The 16,228-nt window shown below is 50.3% G+C and overlaps 1 protein-coding gene across 1 annotated transcript in view; it reads right to left on the bottom strand.

Annotated features, from left to right (window-relative positions):
• B3GLCT (beta 3-glucosyltransferase) overlaps positions 1-16,017 on the bottom strand; it is a 106,389-nt gene extending 90,372 nt beyond the window's left edge. The window contains exons 1-2 of the mRNA XM_059996190.1: positions 15,849-16,017; positions 1,985-2,034 (exon numbers count right to left, since the gene is read on the bottom strand). Coding sequence (XP_059852173.1) covers positions 1,985-2,034; positions 15,849-15,921 — 123 coding nt within the window. The 5' untranslated portion in view covers positions 15,922-16,017. The remainder of the gene's footprint in view (positions 1-1,984; positions 2,035-15,848) is intronic.
• Positions 16,018-16,228: the final 211 nt, after the last annotated feature.

The following is a 16,228-nucleotide window of genomic DNA, read 5'->3' as shown; positions in this document are numbered from 1 at the left end:
GGGGCCAGGAGCCCAGGAGGGGAGCCTGGGCCAGAGGGCAAGCCCCGGGCAGGATGACAGGGCACTGGCAGCCTCGGGATTCTGGTGCAAAGCCACCAGATGCCAACCAGCGAATCTGATCCGTCTGGGGAAGGACCCCAGCCCCGAGCAGGGCTGGCCTAGTTCTAGGGAACCAGAGCCCTTGACCAAGGCGAGCAGTGCAGTGAGCAGGACGGAAGGCGGCCTTCTGCGCAGCAGTGTCAGATCCCGGTCAGCTCTGCTGAGAGTGATAAACGAATGATAATCCCGGATTCCTGCGGTTATTGGAAAGAGCCTTAACTCCTATCTCAGGTTCATCTACAGACGACCTTGGACAAATTGATTCTCCTCCATCTCCCAGCCTTGGGTATGGGCTACAGTGGACATTTCATCACTGCCGCTCCTCATGGGATTAATGGCTTTTCGGCTCTGCGGCCTAAGCACAGATGGGGTTGATGGCCTTTTTCAGGGGCTTTACTACTTTTGCACGAAACATGACACTAAGATATAGGACTCACCTTATCTCTATTCTATTTATATATGTATTTAAGGCCAAATATATATATATATTTCCTCTTTTGAAAAGATTAGTAAAAACCTCCATTTGAAAGAATGGGCTATAATTTCTAAATTTATTACACAACATTTTAATTCCCTATTAATAACCCTTAAGTTCATTATAAATGAGCCTCATCATTGCCAAACACACACGTGGCAATGCACGTGACAATGTAATACAAAACTGCAGTGTGAAAAATTCAAGGAGTCTGAAAATTTGGATTCTAACTTCACCTTTTAACAGTCATGTGACCTCGATCAAATCACTTAACTTCTCCAAGGGTAAATTTTCTCTGCTCTCCATGGGAATGTCCGCTTTGCTTAGCAATAACGTGATCACTGAGAAAATCAAGTTAAATGAAATGCCTGAAAATGCTTTATTAATCACAAAGAATCTTAAGACCGTAAGGAATTATTATTCGCGTTTAGGGATCCCACGGTATAGTTAGCACAATCATACTCTGATGGTAAAAATGATTCTATTTAAAAATGCTTTTATACTAAATTGCGAGGTAAAAAAATACAGTCAACTGAGCCTTAATTAAAGTGACAAAAACAACTCAAGGGCTTCCCTGGTGGCGCAGTGGTTGAGAGTCCGCCTGCTGATGCAGGGGACGTGGGTTCGTGCCCCAGTCCGGAAAGATCCCACAGACTGTGTGGCGGCTGGGCCCGTGGGCCATGGCCGCTGGGCCTGCGCGTCCGGAGCCTGTGCTCTGCAACTGGAGAGGCCACAGCAGTGAGAGGCCCGCGTACCGCAAAAAAAAAAAAAAAAAAAAAAAAAAACATATTTTTAAAATATTCTCTCTCTCATATGCTAAACTGATCTAACGCAACCCCAAATGGTAAAATTCAGATGCAGTTCTTGAATGCGACCAATGATGGCAAAGGAGCAGCTCTGAGATTTGGAAACGTGCTATCCCCTCTCCATGGGTCCCCACGTCTTGGTTTCGGGTTCTGACTGTGCAAGGAGCCTGCCAGTCACCTTTGGGGTCTCTTGACCAGTCCCCAGGATGCCCTCTCAGACGGTGCCACCTTCAAGGTGAGGGATACTCAGGCTCTTGTGACCCTGACACAGAAGAATCCTTTCACAGGCTGGGAAAATTAAGGCCAAGGTTAAGACGCAGTAAGACTGGAGAAAACTACGGTATCCAAGCAAGACTTCTAAAATGTCTAGCTTCGTAACCAAGCACCTTTTTTCTTAAAATGAAATTTAAAACGAAGTGGATCTGCCTTAACGATAAAGGATTTTTTTTTTAAAGCAAACCTATCTGTAAGTTGCTGCTTGGGTTCAAAAATCTGTGTTAACCAACATTTCATTAATTCATTGAAAGAGGAAATCATTACAGCTCCTATTAAAGAAAATACAGACAAATCTCAGGAGGAATAGATTTGACTTTACAATTCGTACCTTAGACTGTTTGACCTCCTTCTTCACATCTTTAGAAACCAAAGCAAAAGCTGGAAAAAGAGAGAAACATTTTTACATTAAAACCAGCAATAAGGGTTCATTCTCATAGTCAACAGTTTTACTTCAAATGGGGAAAAAAATCATAGTTCAACATGATCAATTTTGCTCATTTTTAAAAGCACCTGCAATTGCTACAAACTAGTACCGCAGGCTGCCTTTCTCCAGACTTAAGATTATCCATCGGTGTGAAGGCAACATGCTTAGGCTACCAGCTAAGGAAATACTACATCAAAGGAGATAGGATCTGAGTATACCATTCGTGTCTGTAGCTATAAACCACAAGATAGATGCATGTGGAATACAACTTCTTAGAAACCTGGATTCTGGTGCCTTCTGAAGCAAAGGGGAATTGCTGAGAATCGAGCAGGAAGAAGTACAAATTCCTACTCTCACATCCCCGCCGGAGCCTGGCGGGCCGCAGAGCTAAATCTGGGGCAAGCTTTCCGTCTCAGCGGTTTCGGGTCAGCAGCGCACTGCATATACTGCTCCAGGCACGCAGGGGAGCGTTACCAGAACCCTGCTGAAGCCATGGGGCCAGGGGAGCGAGAGGAATTAGAATCATTCCCCATTTAGAATGATTTAATGTTTCGAGTCGGAGCATGTAAATAGACAAAGATATCCCTAGAGACACATCCAGGCTCCACATTAAAAATCATAATAATAGTAACCTGACAGTAACATGTGGAAAATAGAAAGCAAAGTGATAAACCAAACGGTCAGGAAGGTTAACCAGACAAAGAATAGTGCCTTAATTTTACAGTGCACTTCTCCTGAAAAGCTAAGAGGAAAGCATTTCGTAGAGTTTGCTTTCTCCAATTAGCATTCCCAGGAAAAAAACGAGCAATGCCATGGAGCAGGAAGGTACTGAAGGGCTGGCCAGGCAATTCCAAGGAGCAGTAACGCAGTGCAAGCCCCATGGGGGTTGGGGGTAGTCCCTGAGTAGCAGGAGGTCCTACTCAGAAGCAGGAGACAACGCCACCCATCCCGATACCTCTGATCCCTCCCACCCTATCCCCAGACATCCACTACCTCAAATTCTCTCTCAACTAACATTTGCTCAAAGGAGATAATCTAACACATATTCACGCTAAGAGGCAAACGACTAACGTGGTTTAATCATTCCCACCTCCAGGATGACATTTCAGAAGGCAGGGTGAAATACAAATGAACCTCTCTGTGGGAGCTGAGATGCCAGCAGGTGTTGGATGTGGCTCCCGAGAGAAAAGCCCACCACTGCCCCCTCCCTTGCCTCTGCTTTATTCTCCTCCAGAGCCCTTACCACCACTGACATAACATATACTTATTTGTTTACTGCTTGTCTTATATATTAGTTTAATGTAAGCCCCATGAAGGCAGGAATATGGGCTTTTCTTCCTTAGGAATGTGGTTTTATGTACTGTTTGCCCCCAAATCTAGAACACAGCCAGCACACAGAAGAAGGTCAATAAATATTTACCCACATGAGTGACTGAACGAATGAATGCAAGTCTTCCCAATCCGTCACTTCAGGGCTGTCTCCTCCTTACAGCGAACATGGCCAACCCAGCAGAACAAAAGAGCTTAGTGCCCCCATTTAATTTATGTTCACTAGGGTATGATCTGCTTTCTCACTTTTTATGCACACACGCACACACACACGCCAAGGCAAATGCAGAGCCCAAATCATTCATTAAGTTCTAAGAAGAGAGGAGAGATTTAACCTCAAACACCATTTAAATTCTGCTTCTGGGTATTTAATATTCTGTTTTTGTTTATCTCTAAACTAGCATGCACATTTAAAACCCTCAAGAAGGTCTCAAAAATAGAATTTTTTTTTTTTTTTTTTTTTTTGCGGTATGCGGGCCTCTCACTGTTGTGGCCCCTTCCGTTGTGGAGCACAGGCTCCGGACGCGCAGGCTCAGCGGCCATGGCTCACGGGCCCAGCCGCTCCACGGCATGTGGGGTCTTTCCGGACCAGGGCACGAACCCGTGTCCCCTGCATCGGCAGGCGGACTCTCAACCGCTGCGCCACCAGGGAAGCCCCCAAAATAGAATTATTAATAAACATCATACAGGAAGGTTGCAACACATCAACACCACTCAGCATCACAGAATTCCAGAAAACAGAACACTGTAGCCACTTGCGGGATATAAAAACTAAGGTCGATCTAATGTAGGACCTGATACTCAAAAATCCATCTTCCCCAAACCCATCGATGCCTTATTCCAAACATGGACAGTCAAAGCTCTCTGGGTTAGAATTTCCTCTTTTATCAAGAAAAATAACCTTCCCAATTTAACAAGTTCAGTGACCCCTCAGCTAATAACCAGGGTTAGTCTCACCTCACTTTTTTGCCAAGCCCGGTAGCTATGTGAAAAAGAAGAGTATGTCAACACAAAAGCCCCTGCCCTTCAAAACACAGACTCCGTACTGAAGAAAAACTGTCTTTAGTTGGTGTTGGTTCTAAATATTACTAACACATAACCTTTCATAAATAAGCAACTAATATTAGTTGACAGTGTTACTGTTTAAAGTAGAAATTACAGAGAGGAAAGATGTTCCCCTGATATCAAGTGAATTCCACAAATCCTCCCTGTCTCTATGGAATAAAGACACCATACTTTTATTCAGACAAGGCTGCACTGAGGGAAGGGTAAACTAGATTTTAGTTCTCTCCAAAAATATACCGGCCTAATGGTAAAATATCTTTCTAAAAAAAGGGAAACAAAACATATTTCTCCCTATCACTCTGCTGTGAAATTAAGAACTCCTTTTTCCCACGATGGAAATAAATTATACAATATTTAAAGCAGTAACATAAGAAATACCGTTACTTTCAGGCAGAAGAGCAAATCATAATATGGCAAGATAATCCCCATTAGATGAATATTAAAAAAAAATACTAGCTGGTTTTATCTTTGCATTTCCATAATCTAAATAAAACAAAAGAAATCATCAAGGAACCAAATGCATTTTGAAGGCACAGAATATGCTACACCATTAACAAATCCAAATTGAAAATAATGAATCATTTACAGAATTCCTACCAACAGAATGCCAGCTTTTGCAGTTCGTGGAAATGAAGGAGAAATGGTGCTGACAGAGGAGGAAAGTAAGAAAAATTAGCAAGTGAGGTAAGAAAGACCTGTCACCTTCAACAAGGCTAACAAGAGCACAGAGTAGGTATCTCACGGAGCGTGGCGGGGGCCGGGGAGGGGGGGCCCTGAGGCTCCGTGTTTGCTGTCTGGCTTCATAATTTCCAGGTTCAGTGGGGAAAAAAATTACTCCTGAAAGCTTGGCCTTGATGCGCAGTTGGAGGAATACTCGAAGGTAAATCAAGCTCTTCTATGCCAAACTGCTGTTTAAAAGTCATTTTCCCTTTTCTATTTTCAACATGAATTCCTGTGAGTCGCTGCAGGGAACTATATCTAAAGTGCAAATCAGGGCAGGCAACAGAAATAAGACCTTTCTCAGGAGAACTTTAAATGATTCAAGCCAGCTAATGTGCCTTAGCACACCTATCCCGAGAGATAAATCAAACTGTACAGCTCACCTGGGCCTAGGATTCATAGGCCAGCCCAGCCCTGGAGTGCGAGAAAACGGGAGAGGAATTCATTGCAATGACTTAAGCAACACTAACCTACAGGGTCTTCTGTTCCTGGGAGGGAAGAAGGGAGGGAGCAGGACCAGCCCAGGCAGGAAGGCGACTGCGCCTCCTAACTCCCGTTTCCTTCCTGTGCCGGACTTATCCTCCCAAGCTCTCCCGGTAACATTTATCAGAGAAACCAAATTAAACACCAAAATACGAAAGCAGTAAGACGTTAAATGACCCCCTCGGAGGAGAGCTGCCGGGATGAAGTGAGACGAGGCGGAAAGTGTCCAGCGAGGGCTCAGTATAGACTAAAGGCTCAGGAGGTGCTGGCGGTGGCCCTGCTGTAAGAGGAAACAAACGATCAACTGCGGTGGGGCCGGGTGGTCGTGGGTCCTCCACACAAGCCGGGAGGGAGGGATCTGAGCCAGGCCGGACAGATCGGAGCTCACCACACCCCTGGGAGCCCACGGCTGGAGGCCCCACCCCCCAGGGCTCCCCCCGGTCCGTTCTTCGCTGCGACCTACTTCACTGAACAGGTTTCAGCGGCACAGCCTTGCCCCCGGCGACTCAAGCTCCCTAGGGCTTCCAGGTTTAATCACAGCTCCTCTGAAGGGGCCTGAAGCTCCAGGATGCAAGGTCTGCAGCCAATTTACTTTGCTCCAACTACCTGCTTTGAAGATAATCCCTGGCAGCAGAGGGAACAGAAACAAACGCGCTTGGTCCAGGAACTGGGGCAGGGCCTGCTTTCCTCATCCTCCTCTGACAAATCCACTGTCTCCAGGGTTGTGGACATGTCAGGGGGAGGAGGGGGCACCCAACCACAGGATGGAGGGCCCATCCCTACGCAGGGCCGAGGACAGAGGGCAGAACCAGCTGCCGGCAGCTGAGGATCCGGTGGTGAAGCCCATGCAGCGGGCCCAGAACGGGGCCTGGCACACGCTGAGGCTCTGGGTGTTAGCAGCTACTGTCACCATCATTATTCATCTATGCTATTGTTTGTTCAACAGAAAATCAAAGAGTGGCTGCATGTGTCACGGCCACGTGTCATGCCAGCAGCCGGGAGAAGATGAATGAGCAGCTCCCCAAGGAGCTGATGGTCTCACATGACAGACGAGTCTCTCCACCAACGACCAAGTGCAGATGGGCACCCTCTGATGGCAGCTGTTCTAATGGCACTGCCAAGGGAGCCCCTGAAGAGGGAGGGCAAAGGACCAAGCAGGGCAGCAAGCTCAACGCGGGGCTTGCGTGGACAGCCGGGGGGAGGGGAGCGACCCGGGCGTGGACATCAGGGGAGAGGGGAGCGACCCGGGCGTGGACATCAGGGGAGAGGGGAGCGACCCGGGCGTGGACAGCCGGGGGGAGGGGAGGACCGGGGCGTGGACAGCAGGGGAGAGGGGAGCGACCCGGGCGTGGACAGCCGGGGGGAGGGGAGCGACCCGGGCGTGGACAGCTGGGGGGGAGGGTGTGACTGGGGCCAGAGGTGAGGCTGGGGATGACAGGGCCAACGGGAAAGGGGTTAGCGCTAGGGAGTCTGGTTTTGTTCTGAGTGCCATTAGAAGCTTTGAGAGGCTTTTAAGGAGGGGAATGCCATGTGGAAGTGTGTGCCCTAGACAAGTTCCCAGAGGCAGCGTGCGGGGTGGGCTGTGGAGGGACAAAGAAAGACACACACGCATGCCAGCTGGGAGGGTAACGGAGCCAGGCAATGAGAGGTCAGGGACTGAATTAAGACGAGGCAGCGCCTGCGCAGGGCGACGTGGGGACCGAGAGTGGAGCTGGAGATACTGAAGAGGCAGAATTTCCAGACCTTGAGACGGACCCTACAGGTGGATGAGGGCAGGGAAGGAGCGGGCAGAGAGACGAGTGTAGGTAATTCCGGGTTTCAGATCCGAGGGGCGGGCAGACTGGGGTGCCCGTCACACGCTGGAGTATAACGAGCGGTGAGCGGATTGTGGGAAAACTCAGTCTGGTTCCCAATCTCCCGAGGTGCTGCCGGGCACTCAAGTGGCCACACCGCATGGCAGCCTGGTCCCCAGGGGGCCGCGCGGCGCAGAGGCGTGGGGAGCCTCCGCGCTCAGTGTGTCCACGAGCCAGGGAACTGAGGGCGCAAGGCTGGACGGGGAGGACGGGGGCGGGGGAGCCCCGATATCTCAGGGGCAGAACTGCAAAGGAGACAAAAAGGCACGGCCAGGCAGAGAGGAGGAGGCAGGCGTGTAAGGCGTTTTCAAGGTGTCCTTTGAAGGAGCCCTCTCGTGAGAGCTCCACAGAACGAGGGAAGACGCCGCATTGCGGGGGTCCCGCGTGACCCCGAGGACGAGCGCAGCACCCTGTTCACACATGGAGTCTTAACTGCCACACCACGCGCCATCCAACCTGCCGCTGAGCAGCTCAGCAACGAGGCCTCTGGGAGCTTCTGCCTCCCTCCCTGTACAGGCCTACGGGAAGAGCTGGAGCTGAGCCGTCTCCTCAGGTGCCAGGTACCAACAGCAAACTCTCAGGGAAAGAGATGTGCCGCTCTGGGGACAACGCCAGCACAATTCTGCCACCACAGCAGGTGGAGAGGTGGATGGCATTCCGTGTCGGGAACCCCTCTGCGGTGTTCCATGGGTTCACTTACAAAGGATGCAGCCAGTTGGGAGAAGTAACGAGAGGCGTGGCAGGGAGCACACAGCCCCGACACTCAGCCCACGGCTGCCCGCGCTTGGGCTCGCTCCGTCTGAAACACGTCCCCCGTTTCCTCATAGAAGTCAGTGGGAAAGTGGAGCTTGGAATACAGATTTTTCCTCACTTGGAAACGACGTTTGCCAGGACCAATATATTCTATGTGCCAGAGGGTAAGCATATGCACAGGAAGGACAGTAAATGGGAGGGAGAAAAAGAAAAAGGAAATAACCATATATTTTAGGAAGGAAAAGATCTTTGGCTTCTTTGATTCGTATCTCATTTAAACAGATGATACGAAAACCCATATGCCGCTCAGGATCTGAAAACAAGAAAATTCTAACTCAGAGTTTGGGGAGAGATTCGTAAAGCACGTTCCACAGGCGGAGTCATGGGTGAGGGGCATCACATGGCCCATTCCAGAACACACACAAGGGCTCCGGGAGAGCAAATACACAAACCCAAGGGAGTCGGCACTCCGTCCAGTTCCTGTACACTGCTAGAGGACGCTCAGCAGTTAACTGTCAGGATCATTTATGCCTGACTTTTGGTATCTTAATTTTATAACGTAAAAAGCCGGCCCTAAAAAGCACCCCTGCTGGTGCCACTGAATCCGCGGCATCCGCAGCCTGAGATGTTCTAGCGCCTCTGGGAACTCACCTATTACCCAAAAATCTCTGCTCCAACAACGTACTGCTCCTGTTTTTGAGACTCGTGCTCCACGCACTACAGTCCCTCCAGCAGCATCTATAAATCTGCCAAACGAGGCCGGAACCAGAGGAAGACTTCTGAGTTCGAGTTCTGGGGTTTCTAGTTCCCTTTCCAAAGAGACAGAACACCTGACTGCCGAATATCAGGCCTCAGTTCCACGCTTGGCTTTCTCCATAACAGCTCCTGACTTCAGCTTAAAGACAAAGCAACCAGCAATCACCTTTACCTTCTACAGACTTGCAGGAAAATCGCCCAGTAACAGTCCCAGTTTACACCTGGGCCAGGGGGGCCTGAGAAGGGTTCTGCACCTGCCAGCACACACAACTCACCTGGCCTCTTATTAAAGCTGCAGACCATGGGGCCTCATTTTGGCTCTCTTGAATCCGAAAATTCTCAGGCTGGGACCCAGAAATCTGCATTTTAACAAAGGAGACCTTAACAAAGGGGACTCTTTAAGACCCTGAGGTGTTCCCGTATGTGCTGGAGTCTGACAGGCACTGGGATGGACAGGGAGACTGGCACTCAAGGGGACGGAACAAGGCTTTTCTCCCGACAGGCTTTAGCCATTTATCTTCCTTTACTTCCTTCATTCCATAAATGAAAAGCAAACTCCTGCATATCCACCCTCGAGGATCCGGAGAAGATAAATTCAGCGTGATGTGCAAAGGGCCTTGAGCTTCTTATGGGAAGCAATGATGTAAACCAAAACACATCACCTCTTCAGATCATAAAATATTCCTTTATGAGTGGAAGCAAGTCGTATCCCTTGGAGAGACCAGCATTGCTATACTTGAGATGCATTCAAATCTTATTTGATGATACTTTAACTCATTTGTTTTGTCTAAACCTACAGCTTTACATCATATCAGCTTTACAGATAGACTGTTTGCTTCCCCAACTTCTTCCAAATCTTCAGTACACATACATTTTGAGTAAACGTTTAAATAAATTTATGTTGTCAATCAACGCTCTCTTCTTTAAGAAAGAAAACTAACAGGGCTTCCCTGGTGGTGCAGTGTTTGAGAGTCCGCCTGCCGATGCAGGGGACAAAGGTTCGTGCCCCGGTCCGGGAAGATCCCACATGCCGCGGAGCGGCTGGGCCCGTGAGCCATGGCTGCTGAGCCTGCGCGTCTGGAGCCTGTGCTCCGCAACGGGAGAGGCCACAACAGTAAGAAGCTGGCGTACCGCAAAAAAAAAAAAGAAAGAAAAATAACAAACAAAAAACTCAAATTTCCCCCAAATCTCTCTTGAGCTGACCTCTCCTCTGAGTTCCGGACCCGCAGAACTAACCGCCCACCAGACGTGGTACCTAAGCATCGCACATGCACCCCCAAACTCAACTTGACCAAATGGAACTCATCATCCTCAGCTCCCCTTAAAACTAAAAGTAAATTTTAGAAAACCATCTGGGTACTTAATGCCACAGAACTGTACATTTAAAAATGGTTCAAATGATTCATTTTATGTTGTATATATTTAACTACAATAAAAAATTTCTTCTTTTGATTAAATCTGGTCCCTCTCCATCAGTGCCTGTATCAGTAAACAGAGGCACTCTCCACCTACAGCTCAGAGCAAGAACCTATGACATCCCTGACCCTCCTCTCAGCCCACTGGACCAGTCAACCACCGCGCCCCAGACTCTTAATCAGCTCTCACGTGGCCTCCTCACTGGTCCCTCACATCCACACGGGCCCCTCCCATCCTTGTTCTAACGAGCGTGAGCTTCTTAAAATGGAAGTCAAATCACTGTCACTCTCCTAAGACAACCCTGCAGTACCCACTACCACTCTAAGGACAAAGCCCAGAACTCCTCCCCTCACCTTCACAGCCCTGCATAAGCGGCCCCAACTGACCGTTCAGCCCCTCCCCTCTCCAGTCCTGTCTTTCTCCACCAGCTTCCTCCAGCACAGCTCTGCCCCTGCGGGCGTGCTCCCCTCCTCCCTCCCTCCCTCCCTCCAGGTACCTGATCTCTGCTTCCCCTTTGGGTCTGAGCTCTGATGCCCTTCCCTGAGAAACTCCAGAGTTCCCTGGTGGCCTAGTGGTTACAAGTCCAGGCTTTCAAGGTTGGGCCCTCTGGGTTCCATCCCTGGTCCGGGATCTCAGTTCCCACAAGCCGCACGATGTGGCAAAAAAAAAAAAAAAAAAAGAAAACAGGCAACTCCAAGGTTTCTCAGCCCAGCACTATTGATGATTTGACCGGATAATCGACTCTTTTGCAGTGGGAGCTGTCCCGTGCACTGCAGGCCACTCACCAGCTGTCCCGTGCACTGCAGGCCACTCACCAGCACTCCTGCCAAACCAGCCCCTACAAGCCATCTACAAGCGCTCCCTGGGGGGCAAGATGGCCCCCTGTTGGGAACCACTGCTCCAGACTCCAGGTAAAAAGCCACAACCGTCCCCGCAACACTTAGCACAGAGCCCTGGACACCGTCACCGCAGCACCGGGCAGGCTGCAATTCCACTCCTGGTGCAGTTCGTGTTCAAGGTCCCCTTCAAGACTGCGAGCTCCACGAGGGTAGGGACAGACTAGATGGGTCTCCTTCCTGCCCTGTCAACCCCAGGGCTTGACACATAGTAGACAGTACTCGACACTTTCGGAATAGATGAAGAAACTGTGAGTACAGCTCTTCCTTTTAATACTATTTAAGTTATTAACACGTTCCAGTAGTTCAAATCAGCACCTTTCTTTGGGAGGAGCTTAGTGATCAGACGGTTGAAATGTGACATTAAGAGAGACTCTCGACCAATAAGAGGTCTGATAAGCCCCTGATACCCACCATCATTTTTCCTTTATATTTGGAAAGATGGAATTAGCACTCCTGTATATTGTTCTTCAGCAAGAATCTGCTCAACACCAGGATGGACTACCTGTAATGCTACAAGGAAGCAAAACGGGTAACAGTTGCAAATGAGGCTTGCTTTATAATGTTTCTAATGAAAAGCAAAACACCTGGCCCTTAATGGTCCAAATGAGATCAGTAATTACGGCCTGCTCAAGTACTGGGCACACAGTGTTTTCCTCAGAAGAAGTTAACAAGAGGGTCAGGACATCTCCTCCCCTCCCCCACCCCCACGTGAAACAGCTACTCTTCCTCCCTCCCCTTCCACCACCCGCCCCCCCAGAGCCCGACTATTGGCCACCGGCCAACTCCCTTGGGTCAAGTCCATGAGCAAGCTGGCCATGCCAGCTTGGGGGGCCTGGACTACCTGGACAACAGGGGATCCATCCAGACGGTTAAAATCTGTGCCAGTAATACCTGAGTACTGCTGAGGAAGTAAACGGAGGGCTTAAAAGTCCAACTAAAAACACAGACCAACCTGGAGCCAGGTGCGACTCTTGGGGCCCTAAAATGTCTGGCTTACTGCAATGAAAAGAACCAGAGCGAGACCTGGCTCAGAATGAAAAATCATCCCTAATTTTGGCAGGTGCTAAGAGAGATAATCCTGACTCAGAGTAGAAACAGGGATACGAAAGACAAACGTTAACATCTATTATTTGACCACCGGTTCAAATAAGCTTCTTCACAGATGCATCAATTAGAATTAGGTTTGGCTGCATGTAATAACCCCCCCCCACCAACAACAACTGAGGCTTCAACAAGGCAGATTTTTTTCTTTAATGCAATACAAGTGTGGAAATAGGCAATGCTGGCCTAGCACAGTGCCCCACATCCACCTTGCACCCAGGGGGTACCATCCTTTCTGCTCTACCATCCTTACTACTGGCTTCTGTCTTCAAGGTCACCTCGTGGTCACAAGATGGCCACTGTAGCTCCAGCCATTAGATTCACATAATAGGCCATGGGAAGGAAACAATGGCAGAGGACCTGCATCTCAGCTGGGTCAGCCACCTTTAATAAGCTTTACCAAGAGACGCACCCAAAGAGCTCTACAGATAGCTCACTGGCTACCGCTGTTTGCAAGGGCCAATGAAAAATGTTGTCCACTAGACACACTGCCCCCACCACCACCACTACCACTCCTACACCCTTCCCCTTACCCCTGTATTATTAGTTTGCTAGGGCTGCCATAATAGAAACCATAGACTGGGGGACTTAAACAACAGAAATTTATTTCTCACAGTTCTAGAGGCTAGAAGTCCAAGATCAAGGTGCCAGCTGGGTTGGTTTCTGCTGAGACCTCTCTCCTTGGCTTTTAGATGGATGTCTTCTCACTGTGTCCTCATACAACCTTTTTTCTCTGAGCCTGTCTGGCATCTCTTCCTCTTCTTATAAGGACACCAGTCCTATTGCATTAGGGCCCCACCCTTATGGCCTCTTTTAACCTTAATTACCTCCTTAAAGGCACCTCTCCAAATACAGTCATATTGGGGATCAAGGCTTCAACATAGGCATTTGAAGGACACAACTCAGTCCGTAACAGTGCTGATTATCTAAGAGGTTTTTCATCCAGGAAAAGAAGGAACTAAGGGTTTTGGAGTGGCAGATAGCAGATTCTGCTACAATAGAATCAGTTAAAACTGTAAGAGATGGCAAAGTTCTAGTATTTTATCTAGTCTATGCCTCCTGTTTTATATGAGAAAACTGAGACTCAAGGCAACGAGAAGCCACAGTGGCTGACCTAGAGGCATGAATAAATCTTCTGAGGCTAGTACTAGCTTTGGACTTCAGAACTGAAGTTGCAGTGGATTTTGTCTGTATAACTGTATGGGTTTAAGATACACGTTCTATATTGACTTTTCTCTGAAAGCTCAAATGAATATACTACAATTTGTGGGAAAACTAAACTATATACAGTCAGCCCCCACCCAGCCCTTATAAGGGAATATTTAAGGTGTCTTTACTCTGTCCGTATTGTTCACATGCCTTGGAACTCCTATCATGTTCTCTATTTCAGCAAGAGTCCAAGAACCCTGATTTCAAGATATAAAAAGACTGAGTACCACAGCTTTTTATTTCTTGGTGCCCCTCCACTACATCAAAGCAGAGCTCAATAAAAGGAACTCAAGATTTACTTCAGACCTAGAAGAATACAGTTTCCTCTCTGTACCAACCCATGAAAGCTAGTTCACAAAGCCAAATGTCTCCCGGGGAACTCTTAATAGGTTTTATGTTTTACTTATTGTGCTTATCCTAAGACAACTTCACAAGGCTAACAGACATCTGTAAAAATATGTGGACATTTTAGTTCATTCTTTACGTCCTTTAATGTGTTACCAAGTGTGGAAAGTGCAGATACTCCCTTACACCAAGTGTGGACAGTGCAGATATTCCCTTACGTGCAGTGAAAAATACATACACATAGCAACACAAGTGTGCACTTCAGCCTGTATAGTGAATATATTATATACGTGTATTATATCCCCAGTACATCTTACAAAGTGCAGGGCTATAAATAGAATACCAATTTCAGTTACCACCCACCCCATTTGGTGAGTTGCAAAACGTCTAGGCAGCAGGCCAACTGATGCAGCCAGGAGTCCCCTAGCCCCCGTCCCACCCCTCCAACCTCCCCTTCTCCCAGGGCTGCCCGCCCCCCTCCCAAGCAATGCAACTCTTTCTTCCACTAAAGCAGATCCCCGCCAAGTTCAGTTGCTCCCCACCGTCAGTTATAGCCTTCTCTGCCCAAGGTGCCCAAACATTTTTAATTACATTGTTACTTAATCACGCATCTGAACAATTACCAATTAATCTCACTCGATTTTCCCACACTTACTGAGCTCCTATATACATGCCAGGGGTACACAGGTTAAAGTCCTTATTCGGAGAATTTAAGTCCAAATCAAAACGGCTGTCCGGTGGGCTACCAAAACAGCTGTGTACAATGACGCTATGTCTTTTTCTAAATTGCACCAGTCTGCCATATCTAAAAATCTGAAAATTACTGCCTCTTAACAGGCTGGAAACACAAAAGTCTGGGATAAAAGAGACAACAACCCTGAGAACACTGAAAAGGAATAATTTTTCCTCCAAACTTGAACACATCTCATCGTGAAAGTCAATTGCAATGATTTTTTTTAAAAACTTTCATCACATTATTTTATGATAAAGGGGGGGAGCACGCTCTTGTGAGGAGCATGGAAGAAAAAACGGAAGGGGCATTACAGCAGCAGCAGACAGCACCGTTTGCAGAAGTGTTCTCTAATTTTCCCCCATGAAGACGCAAGATTCTGGAAGGCTTCCCCACGGCCTCCCCAGAGGCACGACCGATACACGGAGGCCCAGCCGGACACCCGGTCCTCCCTTCCTGGTCAAGGAATCCGTAGAAGGGGCTGGTGCCCGGTGGGCATCCCAGCCGAGGGGACCAGGGCAGGTCCGCGAGACCGCTCAGGAAGCCCCGGGGACACCGCCGGTCGCCCTCGCGGGCTGGGCGGGCGGGGCGCTCAACGGAGCGCGCGGGGACCTGGGCCACGGAGCTCGCCCGCCTCTAGCCTCTGCCGCCAGCGCCGGGCGCGCTGGGGGCCGGGGGGGCCGGGGGGGCGCGGGCGGAAGGCAAGGGGGCGGACCGCGGCCGCCGCTTCCCTCCGTCCAAAGTTTCTCGCAGTTGCGTTCACTCCGCGTTTCCTGTGGGGGTGGGCGCCGCGCCCTCGCGGGCCGGCCGGCCGGCCGCCGGCTCGCAGCGGAAGGAAGCGGGAAGACGCGAGTCGGGCCGCGGCGGCGGCGGGACCCCGCGAGCCGAAAGGGGCCGGGAAGGAGCGCCCTTGGGTCCCAAGGTCCGGGGGAGCCAAGTCCGGCCGGGGCGCCGCGAGAGGGCGCTGCCGTGGGCGCGGCGGGGCGCGGGCGCCCGCGGGGCAGGGCTGGGCCGCCCGGCGTCTCCCTCGGCGCGGACGCGGGGCGCGGGCGGCTGCTCCCGGGGAGCCCGCGCCTCTCCCGTGCGCGCCCGGGCCGCCCGCTACTTACCCAGGGAGCAGGTGAGCAGCGAGAGCAGTGCCGGGAGCGCCAGACGGCGGCCGCGGCGGGCAGGCGGCCGCATCCCGGCGGCGGGGCTGCGCGCCCTGTCCGGACGCGGGGACGCGAGACGCGCGGAGAACGGAGCTGCGCCGCTGCCGCCGCCGCCCCTGCCGCCGCGGCTGACCCTCCTCCGCCGGCTCCCCTCTTCCCTCCCCCAGCTCCGCGCCGGCTCCGGACGCGCCCTCTGGCGGCCAGTATCGGGAGCGCCCGCCTGGCTCGCGGCCGGGGTGCGGGTCGAGGTGGCCGCTCCTCTGCGGGAACAGCGCCCTCCTTCCAGGCATCTGACCTTTGCTCCCTGCGGTCTCCACCCCTCCTTTTCCTTCCTCTCC

Source organism: Delphinus delphis, chromosome 18 (assembly GCF_949987515.2).
Source record: "Delphinus delphis chromosome 18, mDelDel1.2, whole genome shotgun sequence".
Classification (NCBI taxonomy): Eukaryota; Metazoa; Chordata; class Mammalia; order Artiodactyla; family Delphinidae; genus Delphinus; species Delphinus delphis.
This window is presented reverse-complemented; position numbering and strand designations above follow the sequence as displayed.